The sequence below is a fragment of the Ruditapes philippinarum genome, unplaced genomic scaffold, assembly GCF_026571515.1.
Source record: "Ruditapes philippinarum isolate M1 unplaced genomic scaffold, ASM2657151v2 ctg836_1_1_1_1, whole genome shotgun sequence".
Taxonomy (NCBI): domain Eukaryota; kingdom Metazoa; phylum Mollusca; class Bivalvia; order Venerida; family Veneridae; genus Ruditapes; species Ruditapes philippinarum.
Window position 1 is genome coordinate 23,237 of NW_026858646.1, and position 15,616 is coordinate 38,852.

Sequence of the window (15,616 nt, forward strand, 5' to 3'; positions counted from 1 at the left end):
TCTTTTATTGTTTATCACAATCAAGTACTTTGGAAGAGATAATGTTTTAAACTTAAGTTGACAGAAAAAACAAATGTTATAATTGTAATTCCCTGAATGAAGATCTACAAATAATGTGTATGCCTGTGAACATCCTTACATAGACTTGTCTAGCTTCCTTTTTTTTTTGAACGTCTAATACCATTTTTAAGGAAAACAAAATGAAGATATAAAGTTGGTCAGCCAACAGTATAGAGCCTGGTCAGACTGCACAGGTGTACTGGCTGCCCTTGCTCCATTATAACTGGTAGCAAATCTTATATTATTAATGCTAGTATTATTAATGCTAATATTACTTTTGGTTCCAGCAAGGACAGAGATATTTACCTGTGAATAAGGATCAGTGAAATCAAACTCCTTCAGACAATGACTTCTCATATCCAGTAAACCACGAACATTAAGAGATCCATACGCACTGAAATCATAAAATAAGCAATGAAAAACTATAAGAGATCCATATGCAATGAAATCATAAAATAAGCAATGAAAATTAAGAGATCCATATGCAATGAAATCATAAAATAAGCAATGAAAAACTTTAAAAGATCCCTATGCACTGAAATCATAAAATAAGCAATGAAAATCTATAAGAGATCCATATGCACTGACATCATAAAATAAACAATGATAAATAAGAGATCCATATGCACTGAAATCATAAAATAAACAATGAAAAATATGGATGCTCCCAAAAGCAAAACTCTCCTCCCCCTTGGTGATGGAGAAAAATCTCAGATGCATTTACATGTTGGTTATTTGTTTTGTGTTTTTTATTCAATTGGGTTTAACGTTGCACCAACACAGCATAGGTCATATGGCAACGTTCAAGCTTTACTGGTGAAGGAAGACCTAAGTGCCATTTGCACATTATATAAGGCACAAGCCGGCACCTGAGTAGAACCAATGAATTTTCTTAAGCTAGCTGGATAGCTTTCTCTCATGAAGAATCCAAAGACGCTAGTGTGGCTCAAACCTACAGAGGTGATAGGCAAGTGGTTAAAAGTCATTGACCTGAACCACTCGACCATGGACACCCCTGCATCTTCACGAAATATTTGTATTAAAGTAGAACCATTATCTTAAGTATCATGGCAGGATAGCTTTGTTGTATGAAAGGATTCAAAATAACCATGGCATGATTCAAACCCCAAGCAGTGAGGGGCAAGTGGTTCTGAGTCAGTACTTAAACCTCTCTCAGTCACAGAGGTCCTTACATTTTTTTTTCATCTCGAAACAATTGATTCGAAACTTACCAAGGGTTTCTTTTTAAATTTTCCAGTCTCTGGAGATATTTTTGTTTAAATTGGGCAGCTCTATAGCGAACATCTTCTGAGTTAATGGAAGCTTGAGATTTTATTGCTTGCTCTTCTTGCTGGAATAGAGAATATTGAAAAATGTAGATTTTAAAGGGACTCCCCTGAGGATTTTTGACACAAAGGAATTGGAAATATTTTTTTTTTCGAGATCAATAGTGCATTCGATATATGATTAGATAAATATCTTGTGTGCAAAATTTCAAAATCATTAGCTCATTCCATTGTTCCAGAATGATTATACTTATTATAAATTGAAAAGCGTTGCAATGCCTTTTTTACTTAAATTTGGCTAATATAGCACAGAAATATGATTTTCAATTTGTTTTTAAGTATATTTTTAATCATCTATTGCTAATCTTTCTGTGCTTAAAATGCCTCAACCAATGTATGTAGGAAATTTTAATTTTATCTTTTTAGTTTTTTAACCTCAGTGGAGTTCCTTTAATACTAAATTTATTGAACAAAATGAATAAAATCATATTATGCGAGCCTTTGGTGAGTGTAATACTGACATCACGCCAAAGTGTTATTAATTACCCTAGTCAAGGGGCAGGATGTGAAATGGTTGCATACTTGGTTCAAGAGAGAAAATTGGTTGCAAACTTGACAAAATGGCTACCGAGTCATGAATATTACTAACGCTTGCACGTATTTTCTTCAGGTAAGTGGGTTGATATGTTATTTAAAATTCTTTAATATGCCTAATCCTTAAAACAATGTTTATGGCACACTTGGTTTAAGGTCTCAGCTTCCTAGCTTCTGATATGCAATGTTATTGAAGATATAAAATGGATATGTACATACAGTGTATTTTGAGATTACACAAGTGACAGTCCAGGGCGATTTTTATGCTCATTTATTAACATCTGAATGTTTTGAAGTTCACAAAACAAGACAAAATATTTATTTTTCAATACTGTGTAAATGTTTGAATTTGCATGTTCTCAAATAAAATTTCAATACAGGAAAATATCTTGTTCAAGTGCATTACAGTTAACTTACTTTAAGTTCACACATTTTTGGATTCCAAATTTTTTTTTCAGTCAAATAATATTTTTAAACTGCCAAAGGATTCAACAAAATCATATTGATTAGTCACAGTTATCCTTGAAAATTTTATATATGCAATTGTATTTTTTTTCACTTGCTTTTAAAAATGTTTTTAAATGGCTTTGATATATAGGGGTTTCTTTATTTAGTTGTCAATTGTAATAATTTATTGGAACGACCACTCAATGTCGTGACTTTTGTGTTACTTTTGTAACAAAGCTGCAGCATTGCATTGGCTATGATGACCTTGGATGAATCATGATATACATTGTTTTTTATCTTGTGAGTTATACAGTGATTAATTTAGCTACATAGAAAATATTTTATCTTGATATATATATATTTTGTGAAGTGTCTTATTCTGAACAGGATATATGTATAAAGTGGTACAAGAGGTATGTCCTAAATTTTCCTTAAATTTAGTAATTTGGTAAGAAAAAAAAAAATGCACTAATTAAAGCTTAATTCAGGATGGTTTGAAATTTTATTTTCCTGCAACACTTTAAAATGGGTGAGGCTTTAAACCCATTTTAATTTTTAAAATAATTTTTAGTATAAAGTAAGAAAGACAAGTGCCCTAAACTTAATACTTTCCTCTCACCCAGCCCAAAACATTTCTTATACCTGCTAATAGTGAAAATACAAAAAAATACTTTCATTATGACCCAGTTTATTAGTGTCATCAAAGGTCATATATTTACTACATGTAATTATATAGAGAGTGAAAAGGTGAAAGTCAAAATAAGTTTATATTTTATCATAATTCCATTCAATTTTGTTATTTACTCTGCAAGAACAATAAACTTAATACTTTACATGGCCCAAGGAAGATTCTGTAAATATTCATCGGAATGACCTGTAATGAGTGTAGGACATAACCCCCATTTGGACAAAAGCCCTCCCATCAAAAAGTGACAAGGCTGACAAAATCCCACAATTTTAATGTCTATTTCAAGATCATTAATGTGGGAAATTTAGACATCAAAAGTGCAATGCCTGACCTCTTATACTAGCTATAATCATTTGCAGAATAAACAATGGAATATCAAAAACTTCACAATTTGCTGCTGATAAATTGTATATCATGTTAAATTTGAACACCTAATTAAGCTTTTATCTTAATTAAATCAATGTCATTACATATCTGACCGGACATATGGTACTAAACTTTGTACAATTTAGGTAATTTAGATACATGTACCCTCCTTGACAGGCCTTAGACATAAGTGTCAACATAATCAGAACTAAACAAACTAATTTGTTAGTTAGGAGAAGAACCTAGCTGTACTGTGTCTGTAGCTTTGAAATTATGACATCTGTATGGAAAAATGTTCAAAAAGTGTCCGGTTGATGGTCCCTGACCAGTATATAAAAATATATCATTTTAATTCATACCAAACAACAAATGTTTTCCTCTTTAGATCTTGTCAAAATGCATAATGATCACTTCAGTTAAAAGCCTTCATGTTCTGTAAGCTTAGCTGGATAGCTTTCTCACGTTAAAAAAAATTCGAAGTGCCTGGCAAGATTCGAACCCACAGCAAATTATAAGAAATTTCAACAAACTTTAAAATTCTCTTCATCAGAATGGCTACAGGTGGAAAATTGAAGACACTTTGCATTAGTAACACTAACGGTGACCAGGAAAACCAGCAAAATGCATCAGCAGAGGCCGTGGACAGTGTGGGCATCAAGTATCCATGTAATCCTTGTACATATAAAGAGAACAAGACTATGACCGAGGCACAACACTACTGTCCGATATGTGAAGAATACTATTGCGAGGAATGTGTTACCTTTCATAAAAGAAAGGCCTTATTGAGATACCATACTTTGTACGGAAAATCAGACATGGACAAGTGGGGACAGAGAACTAACTTCTACCAAACTAAAGGAAAAATGTGTCAAACACCCTACTGAATTAATCACCATGGTGTGTTTAAAATGTAATGAATTGTGCTGCCATGTCTGTATTTCTATAAATCATAGGTAAGTATTTACAGAAACCTTACTTCAAAGCTTCTGTATTCTTGCTTTTTATTATTAAGTCATAGCAACACCTTTATTGTTTTTATGATGACTTTCCAACTTAACTGATGTTTACCATTTACCATTATTACATATGAGCCTCGACATGACAAAACCAACATAGTGCGTTTGCGACCAGCATGGATCCAGACCAGCCTGCACATCTGTGCAGTCTGATCAGGATCCATGCTGTTCGCTATCAGTTTCTCTACTTGTAATAGGGTTGGTAAGCAAACAGCATGGATCCTGATCAGACTGCGCGGATGCGTAGGCTGGTCTGGATCCATGCTGGTCGCAAACCCATTATGTTGGTTTTGTCATGGCATGGCTCATATCAATGCCACCTTTGCTTAAAAGCCGTTATAACATACCAATGCTACCTTTGCTTAAAAGCCCTTATAACAAAACCAACATAATGGGTTTGCGACCAGCATGGATCCAGACCAGCCTACGCATCTGTGCAGTCTGATCAGGATCCATGCTGTTCGCTATCAGTTTCTCTACTTGTAATAGGGTTGGTAAGCAAACAGCATGGATCCTGATCAGACTGCGCGGATGCGCAGGCTGGTCTGGATCCATGCTGGTCGCAAACCCATTATGTTGGTTTTGTCATGGCATGGCTCATATCAATGCCACCTTTGCTTAAAAGCCGTTATAACATACCAATGCTACCTTTGCTTAAAAGCCCTTATAACATATCAATGCCACCTTTGCTTAAAAGCCGTTATAACATATCAATGCCACCTTTGCTTAAAAGCCGTTATAACATATCAATGCCACCTTTGCTTAAAAGCTGTTATAACATATCAATGCCACCTTTGCCATTCATAAAACATTACAATTCAAGCCCTGAATATAAAGAAGCATAAATTTTCATAGTTTAGACATTTAACTCTTTCATATTAGATAATAATATTAGTATACAATAAAACTTTGTATAAACGTCTAAAAAAATAACACCAGATCAAGTTTTTACAGTTGTGACACCAAATGACCATGAATCCTTGGTATACATGTATTCAAATTTACAAAATCAATGTTTGTCCATGTGTATATTTCAGCGAGTGTGATAGTATAGAGGTTATTCCGACTGCAGCTAAAACTATTCTACAATCCAGCAGAAAACAGGATATTATAAACAAAATACAGAAAAGAAGCAACGAAGCATCATATCTAAAAGATAAACTCAATTACTCTCTAGATGTCCTTAACACAAAGCAGACGACCTTCCTAGGCCAGATAACTGATATGAGAAAACAAGCAAACGACATTTTTAATGAGATGGAGAGAAGAGTAACTTCCCTTGCAAATACTCTCCATGGAAACATCAGTGAAAATATTGTGGCATGTGATGACTTGACCCTTGAAATGCGTTCAATAAAAGAAAAACTTCAAAATTCTGATAACAAAGATGAGTGTCATGTGTTAATTGATGTAGTTAAGGCAGAAAATCATGAAACCTGGGCCAAAGAAGAGATAGATAAAATACCTTTAGACAAAAGTGAATGTTTGCTAGCTGTACAGGAGTTTAATTCTACGCCTGATACAGGCTTATACCAAATTCTCCAACACAGCAAAGGAGGTCAAGTAAGCTGCAGACTTCCCTTTACAAAAATTGGTCTCAATGAGGAATGCATACACAAAGAAAGTCATAAAAAATTTGGTCTCGATAGGGAATGCATACCCAAAGGAAGTCTTAAAAGAATTGGTCTCAATAAGGAATGGATACACAAAGAAAGTCATAAAAAAATTGGTCTCTATAAGGAATGCACATACAAAAAATGTCCTTTAGAATACTTTGGTCTCAATAAGGAATGGATCAACAAAGAAAGTCCTATAGAAGGCTTTGGTCTCAATGAGGAATGGATAAAGATAGAACCTTTAGAAGGCTATGTAGAAGGAATATGTCAAATATGTGATGGTTCATTTATATTAACTGATTCAGCGAATTTTTGCCTGGTATGGTTGTCTACCTCTTACAAATTGAAAGAGACTGTAGCTTTGCCCGAAGCACCCTCAGCAGTTTGCAATACAGAACCAAACCACATAGCCGTCAGTTTGAACAGCAAGTTACATGTATTCCTGATAGATACAGACATCACTCGCGTTCCAACACAAGACTTGACATTCAACCATCGTACTTGTGGACTGGCTTATTACGACAGGAAGTACTATATCTCGGACCACGCCTTTACAGTTTATGTGTATGACATTAATGGAGTATGCCAGAAAGAAATCAAAACATACATAAGAGGATCGTTGTTTCAATCAGTCAGAAATATTGCCATTGGAAAAGAGACAAAGACCATTTACGTGACTGATATTGACAAAGGCTTGATAACATTGGATCTAGATGGAGATGTCTTGTCAACCCTTGAAACATATGACACAAAGGGAGCATATGGCTTATGTGTTTCCAGTACAGGAACTGTTCTTGTTACAAACTATCTACTGGACAAAGTGATTGAAGTTGATGAATATGGTATGACTGTTTTACACCCAAGACTGTTCACGCTGACAAAGGGTCAGAGTTCACGAGCAATTTGCTTCGACACACAGACCTCCAATGTTCTGATTTCTGAAAATCCTTTAGGAGGTTCTAAAATGATTACAGTGATCTGTTAGAAACATTTCTTCACTGATTTGTCTATGGTATGCTTCAACCTATAAAAGAGTGTGCAGTTTATGGCATGCTTCATCCAAGTAAATTGTGTACAGTTTATGGTATGCTTTAACCTATTAAAGAGTGTACAGTTTATGGTATGCTTTAACCTATAAAAAGAGTGTACAGTTTATGGTATGCTTTAACCTATAAAAAGAGTGTACAGTTTATGGTATGCTTTAACCTATAAAAGAGTGTACAGTTTATGGTATGCTTTAACCTATTAAAGAGTGTACAGTTTATGGTATGCTTAAATCTGTTAGAGTGCACAGTTTATGGCATGATTCAACCTATTACAGAGTGTACAGTTTATGGCATGCTTCAATCTATTAAAGAGTGTACAGTTTATGGCATGTTTCAACCTATTTAAGTATCTACAGTTTATAGCATGCTTCAACCTAGAAAGTGTACAGTTTATGGTATGCTTTAACATATTATAAAAGTGTGTACAGTTAATGGCTACTTTCAGACAAGAAGATTTTTTAATTTTGTGTTTTTTGAAATCCTTTTCTGGCCCTATGACCTACATATGCAACAGACCGGAGCCATTTGAACAACTTTGAAAGGGGACCACCCAAGGATCATTTCTGTAAAGTTTGGTTGATGTGCAGTCATTGGCTTCAACCAATTAAAGAGTGCACAGTTTATGGCATGCTTCAACCTTTAAAGTGTGTAAAGTTTATGGCATGCTTTAACTTATTAAAGAGTGTACAGTTTATCTTAAGGTATGCTTCATCCTTGTAAAAAGTGTACAGTATATGGCATGCTTCAACCTATAAAGTGTACAGTTTAAGGTATGCTTTAACATATTATGAAAGTGCATACAGTTTATGGTATACTTTAACCCATTTAAAGTGTGTACAGTTTATGGTATGCTTTAACCCATTTAAAGAGTGTACAATTTATGGCATGCTTCAACCTATTAAAGAGCGTTGGCTTTGTCTATGTTTGTGCAAACCTATAAAAAAGTGTAACATTTCAATTGTATGCTTCAACCTATTAAAAAGAGTATAGTTTGTCCATGGTTTGCTTTAATCTTTTAAAGAGTGTACAGTTCAGAGTAAGCTTTAACTTATTAAAGAGTGTACAGTTTATGGTAGGCTTTAACCTGTCAAAGAGTGTACAGTTTATGGTAGACTTTAACCTGTTAAAGAGTGTACATTTTGTGGTATGCTTCAAACAATCATCATGTGATTTGATGGCTTGGTAATTAATCACATCTCTAGGACAAAGGTCAAATTCACACTAAAAGGTCAAAGGTAAATACTTCCCTGGAGCAAAACATGCATTGACAGGTTTTAATATGACTTTGCATAAAATGTAATGTTCACCATTGTGAGTGGAAGTGTCACATGCAAAATTGTGGTTCCTATGGCCAAGGTAAAGGTCTCACCTTATGCATCATACATGTAGGTCAGATATATAGTATCAAAATGTGTGTACAGACCATTCACTGGTCATAAAATGATTTATTTTTATCACAAATGTTCACTAACTGTATCATCAATATTTTTTCTAGCTACATCTTGTCAGAAACCTTAGTGGATTCACTTTTATACATACAGTGGAACCTGTCTAATTCGAACTCGTTTGGACCAGAAAAAAAGTTTGGATTTGAAAGGTTTCCGGATTAAAAGGTTTTTACATGTTTGTAGATGTGAAGGGCAGAATAGTTTAAGGAAAGAAAACGGGAAAGCATATGAAATTGCATGTTCTAGATGAATTTATAACAAAATGGGCAAAACAACCAGATTTTATAAATGCTAAAATAAACTTATTCAAAATATAAAAAAAAATGTTCATGTATACAACCTGTTAGTTGCGTAGATGTTTCATAATTTTTTGTTCAGTCAGCAGGAAATACATGTATAACTGTGTTGTATTTAAGATAATTAGGCATGTTCTGGTTACGTGGTTTCATTTTACTTTATTTTCCTTATTTACTATTGTCCTGAAATATATTTTTTGTTTGCTTTACTTCCTTATTGTTACAAAGTCTATGTTACGTGTGACAGCTACTAAAAATAAAGTTTAAGTTCTTTACTTCCTTTTTGTTACAAAATTCCATGTTTCGTTTTTGTAGCACTTAAAAAAAAATTTTTAGTTTGTTTTTTTTTAGTACATATGAAGTAAACCCTTTTCTTAGGGAATTAGCCATATATTTAGAAAAACCCGGGTGGCAATTTAAATAACCAAGAAGAAACCTTAGAAAGTTCTATAATTGAGATTTTCCAGAATAAACAGTTCCATTAATTAAAGTTTTTTCCTGAAATAAAAAGCTCCCTCTTGTGTCGTATATTTTATTTTTTTCCAATTTTTGGGGGAGTAAAAAAAAAAGCCTTTATTAAAAAGGGAAAAGTTTAAAAATAAATTTCATGACTGCGGTTAAACGTAATTTTTGGGAAAATGGCCGCCTTTAATATTTTTTCCCCCTTTCCTTCAATTTTAAAATGATAAAAAATAAAAATGTTAGACAAACTTATTATTGGAATTTTTATAAAATAATACGGAAATTTTAGGAATTTTTTCACTTCAAATTTTTTTTTTTTTAAAAATTTTTAATATTAATATATTTATATACCAATGGTAGTGATGAATTTCCTACGGCAACATTATTGAGTCAGGCTAGCCTGTACTTTGGCAAAGAATTTTGGCAACTTCAACAACATTTAACATTTTAGTATATGATGCGTATAATAGCCTCATGGGCCCCATTACATCACTTGGTCGTCATGTATAAATTATTATTGCATACCAAACGGAAAAGAAAAAATAACCTATATTTAGACACATCCTGTGAATTACTGGATTCAAAATAATAGGTCACCATTTGGTCAATTTGATACTATTTAAGGACATGATTGGTAACATGTCCCAGATCCGTACTCTCAGTGCCTGAAAGGGCCCGTGGACACTTTTAAAACTTAGAACATACACATAGTTCTGGTTAAAACTTATGAGGCAGCTTATTTTCAATGTTTTGATATCTTCTTTTTTGGTTGGATTTAACGTTGCACCAATACAGTACAATCATGTCATAATGGTGACTCTCCTGCTTTACTGGTGGAGGATTACATCCGGTGCCTCTCTGTACATTATTTCAGGCACAAATAGGCTACTTAGTAGAACCACCGATGTCTCATAAACTAGCTGGATATTTACAACTATATTAATCTTACCTTGTCTATACTGTCAACAAAACATTGCAGCCAATATGCTCTAGCATGGGGGTCCTGAGTTAGATCTACAGTATCCGGGAGGTAGGTCTCAGCGTTCAACAGTAGGGGACAAGGTAATAAGGTTTTCTCAAGTCTGTCCAGTTCTAGCATGTCAAACTGAAATAAAAACAATATGTGGAACATTACAAAATACATGTCCACCTAGAATATTAATAATAAATAAGTAATATAGTCCAGAAAATAGTTTCATATGATTAAATCATTAAGAAATATCAAAGCTAAAGTCTGCAACTCACTTTAGAAAATCATTATTCAGTCACTTGCTTTGAAGAATTTAAGTACAAAATGATGTAATCAAAACCAAATAAATGCACAGGCATTTGGTGTGTGGAGCTTTAAACACCTTTAAATCCAAATAAAATGTATACTTGAAAAATTTTATATTTCAACATCTATAATTTTTAAATGTTGAAATAAGATTTTTTTTTCAAAACAGATTATAAAAAGTTTATGAGCTGGGATTGACAAAAATACATTTTATTTTGATTTTAAGGTGTTTGGAGCTCCACACCCCAAGTGTATGTGAATAAATGAACAATAATGAGGGTTTTGCATTAGCCATGACCTACCTCAGTTTTTGCCTGCTACATGATAACAGGGGACAGTTTTTTGATCAGTCATTACTCACCTCAAAAGCTGACTGATAGCTAAGTCATAGGTAGTATTTTGGATCAGCCATTACTTACCTCAGACGTTGGCTGCTGGATTATAAGACGGGAGGGTTTTGGATCAACCATTACTTACCTCAGACTTTGCCTGCTGGATTATAAGAGGGGAGAATTTTGGATCTGCCATAACTTACCTCAGACTTTGCCTGCTGGATTATAAGAGGGGAGAATTTGGGATCTGCAATAACTTACCTCAGACTTTGCCTGCTGGATTATAAGAGGGGACGGTTTTGGATCAGCCATAACTTACCTCAGACTTTGACTGCTGAATTATAAGACGGGAGCGGTTTTGGATCAACCATTACTTACCTCAGACTTTGCCTGCTGGATTATAAGAGGGGAGAATTTGGGATCTGCAATAACTTACCTCAGACTTTGCCTGCTGGATTATAAGAGGGGACGGTTTTGGATCAACCATAACTTACCTCAGACTTTGACTGCTGAATTATAAGACGGGAGCGGTTTTGGATCAGCCATTACTAACCTCAAACTTTGCCTGCTAGATGACAACAGGGGAGTATTTTGGATCAGCCATTACTAACCTCGGACCTTGTCTGCTGTGTTATGAGATGTAAGGGTTTTGGATCAGCCATTATTTACCTCTGACTTTGCCTGCTGGATATTAAAAGGTGAGGGTTTTGGATCAGCCATTACTATCCTTGGATCTTGCCTGCTGGATAATAAGAGGGGAGCATTTTGGATCAGCCATTACTATCCTTGGACTTTGCTTGCTGGATTATAAGAGGGGAGTATTTTCGTACAGCCATTACTATCCTCAGACTTTGCCTGCTTAATTATAAGAGGGGAGTTTTTTTTGAACAGCCATTACTATCCTTGGACTTTGCCTGCTGGATTATAGGAGGGGAGGGTTTTGGATCAGTCATTACTTACCTCAGACTTTGCCTGCTGGATAATTAGAGGGGAGGGTTTTGGATCAGCTAGACCTGAGCTTCCTGCAAAGTTCTCTTCCCAAGAATATAATTCTGCATCTGTTAATGACAAAACAGTCAAATCATATTGTAATGGCCAAATCATCTTCATTTTTAACAAAATGTTTTGTTTTGTAAAAAGATTTCAATCACATATGGACAAAAAGAACACATGGGAAAATCGTCCTGACACCAGTAGACTAAGAACTGGTACAAAATGAGGTAAAAAGATCCTGACCTGAGTAAGGCTTGTACACAAAATCCCTAGGTAGAGAGGCAGACACCTTAACCATAAGGCCACAGCACCCTTAAATGTCTTACTTTTTTAGTATTTTAATATCAGATGACAAAAATGATAAAGCATTAAGTCAGGGTAGTTTGTATTGATAAACATTCTAGGCTGACACAACTTTCCGTTAATGGAAAAGTGTTTCAAGATTAAATTAGCATTGAGGTGTGCAGCTCCTTAATGAAAATGAATCGAGTTTTATTCTTAAATCTAATATTTTTCATATAAAAAAAAGAATTCATGCATTAACAATGAGGCAAATGATTCTTGTAGAATGTTTTGTGAAACTATGCTGCATGATTCCTTAATATATAAATCAGTACTATAAGTATCATACCCTCTTCCTCTGCCCCTTTTAGAAATGCTCCAATTGCCCCTAAGTACCCTTCATGTCTCAGAAACAGGGGCTGTATATCACCCTGAAGAATAAATAAAATAATAAAATTGATAAAACTCCAAAATATATAACAAACACCTCTATTCTGACAGTACACTCGGCTACTCTAGGTGCTTCATAGTAAACCAAGAGTTATACAGAAAGTGCATAAAGTAATTCAGTAAAAATCAATGGTACATAAGAATCGAAAAGTTACCCAATTTAAAATTCCAGACATTTCCAATGTGGAAATATTTGCGAATCGTGCAAGGGTAGAATTTAATGACAGGTTGGTTTAAATTTACACTAGAGTAAATTTAAGTGATATTCCACAATTCGCGAAAATTGCGAAATTTGCAGCATCACTAACTTAACCACTTATACACTACTGATAAATTTTTTTGCATTCTATGCACTCTATTACCATTTTAATTCAAACACAAACAATAATTTTACTATCTATAGACAACAAATTTATAGCATAATAGCATTATACACTGTAAAATGTTTAAAAAATGACCTTAATGACCCAAAAGTATCAACATAGGTATTATACATGTGCCTTACCTTTGACCAGAACTTTATAGCATATGTGATAGTGTGCATTGTGAGTGGATGTCCTCTTATGAAATAACCTCCGAAATAGATTTTCTTTAAGGAATGAAGTTTAGCATGTAGACAGGCTATCTGGCCAATATCATTACTTATTGACAGTAACAAACTCCTTGCCACATCCTCTTCTTTAAAATTATGCTCCTCTGAAAAAATAAAATAAATATATTGTTTCACATTTTTAGTAAACTCTCTGGCTGTTGGCAGCAAACAGATTCTACCTATGTGACCCGAGTGCAGACCAAGATCAGCTGGCACACCCCATGCTATCTGATGATGGTCTGCACTGTTCTCTATTCAGTCAGTAGATGTTTTGTACTTTTCTCATAAAATAATTAGTGGTTTAGTCCATGTTGAAAGATGGACAAGTTCATTTCATAACTCTGCTAAAAATAATCAGCAAAATCCTACACACATTTCCAAAGGAAAAAATTTCCAACTATTCTCACTGCTTGATAGTAAAACAAAAGCCTGGATAATGTAGTATTTTCTAAATTTAAAAAGAGCAATAATTCAATCAAAACTTAAATTAGAGTTATGGGCCTTCAACAGTCACCACCAAATATGACCTAAGATAAGTATGTGAAGTTTCAACCCATTCCCTTTGGAAGATTTGGAGATACCAACTTGTGCGCAAAACTGTGACTGCAGCACCGATGCATGGATATGTAAAGTAGCTCTCCTTATTCTTAAAATAGTAGAGCTAAAAATTGACATGCCAACAGCTCAGAGTGTGGACAAACTGCAATGACAGTAGGCTGGCCTGTCTCTAATATTATGACAAAGTCATTTTCGCTTCCAGCATGATAAGTGTTATATCATGCTTTATTTGTCACAGCACTTTTTGAGAATCAAGGAAACGGTAAATGAGTTATAGCTAACAATATGTGCACTAAAAACATCATGGATGATTAATTTTTATACAATTTTGTAACTATGCAATTTTGTTTGACAATGACCACTCAAATTCAATAAAATATATTCCTAATTACTTTTCTAACTGCACTCAAAAATAAAATACCTACCAGACTGTGAAGTAGATCTAGGAGATCGAGCTGCTTTTCCAAAACTACTGGCTATAATGTCTTCCTTCAAACCTATCGTAGAGTATGCCCCGCCATATATATCACGAACCAACATGTCCACATTACGATGATCGCCTTTCTCAGCTAGATTCAACAAGTCATCAAACGTCTAAAATAATAAAATCAGCAAAACTAATATCAGCAAATAAGATAACAGAAAAAATTCACTTAATTACAGCTTTTAAAGTGACATTATGTTCATTTTTCATAGTGAAGTTTAACTGAATTGACTGTATATTTCAAAAGATTGACTGTTTTAATGATGATTGGCCAATAGATTATATTGAAAAATGTTTGCAATAAAATACAAATCTGCCTAAAATATAAAAAGACTCTTTTTTTATAAACTAAATGTTATAAGTAATTTCCGAATGATATTTATAGAAATGAGTCGGGTCACGACAAAACCAACATAGTGGGTTTGCGACCAGCATGGATCCCGACAAGCCTGCGCTTCCGCGCAGTCTGATCAGGATCCATGCTGTTCCCTATCAGTTTCTCTACTTGTAAAAGGGTTTGCAAGCGAACAGCATGGATCCTGATCAGACTGCGCGGATCCACAGGCTGGTCTGGATCAATGCTGGTCGCAAACTCATTATGTTGGTTTTGTCGTGACGCGGCTCAAATTTCCTTTGGTCACATGAATTATTAATTGTTCATGTAAAGTAAATTATAATATTGAAAGGAATTATGACAAAATATTTACTTATTTTTACCTTCACCTGTTCACTTAAAATATATATCCTTACATTGACATATATAATGACACATTAATGTTATAAGTCAAATGTGAGATAATTAAGAAATAATATATCCTAAACAATGGTTTTATCGCTCATAAAATCACTGTTTGGAGTTCGGATGCGAGGAATTATATCACGAAGTCGTAGCCCTAGTGATATAATGATGCACATCCGAATGACAAACAGCATTTATTGAGCAATAAAATCACTGATTTGGATAAATTATTTCAATTCTAACACGACATCAACAAACAAATGCTGTCAAACCTGATATTAAGCTAAATTGCGCCTGATTTGTTTCCGAAATGATTTCAGCGCATCACATTTTTAGTGGTTACGACATGTGTATAATGATTACATCACATGTCTAAATATATAACGTCAAACAGTAAATTTATTGCAAAATAACATCCACTATTGGTTCTTCTATGTTCAATGGAGAAAATGCAGGTTGTGTTAGAATTACATGTATATGTTCATTTCACCCTGACTGCCCTTAATGTGTATAATGGAATTGTCTAATATTGATGAGAGGGATAACAAGATGCAAAAATAAAGCAGCCAACAACATACAGGGTTT

General features: G+C 34.2%; 1 protein-coding gene across 1 annotated transcript in view; it reads right to left on the reverse strand.

Annotated features, from left to right (window-relative positions):
• Positions 1-15,616, reverse strand: part of LOC132753828 (4'-phosphopantetheine phosphatase-like) — a 57,038-nt gene that overhangs the window by 8,988 nt on the left and 32,434 nt on the right. Inside the window, exons 7-13 of the mRNA XM_060744364.1 lie at positions 14,234-14,402; positions 13,164-13,354; positions 12,558-12,639; positions 11,894-11,991; positions 10,275-10,430; positions 1,293-1,411; positions 367-454 (exon numbers count right to left, since the gene is read on the reverse strand). Of these exons, the coding sequence (XP_060600347.1) occupies positions 367-454; positions 1,293-1,411; positions 10,275-10,430; positions 11,894-11,991; positions 12,558-12,639; positions 13,164-13,354; positions 14,234-14,402 (903 nt within the window). The remainder of the gene's footprint in view (positions 1-366; positions 455-1,292; positions 1,412-10,274; positions 10,431-11,893; positions 11,992-12,557; positions 12,640-13,163; positions 13,355-14,233; positions 14,403-15,616) is intronic.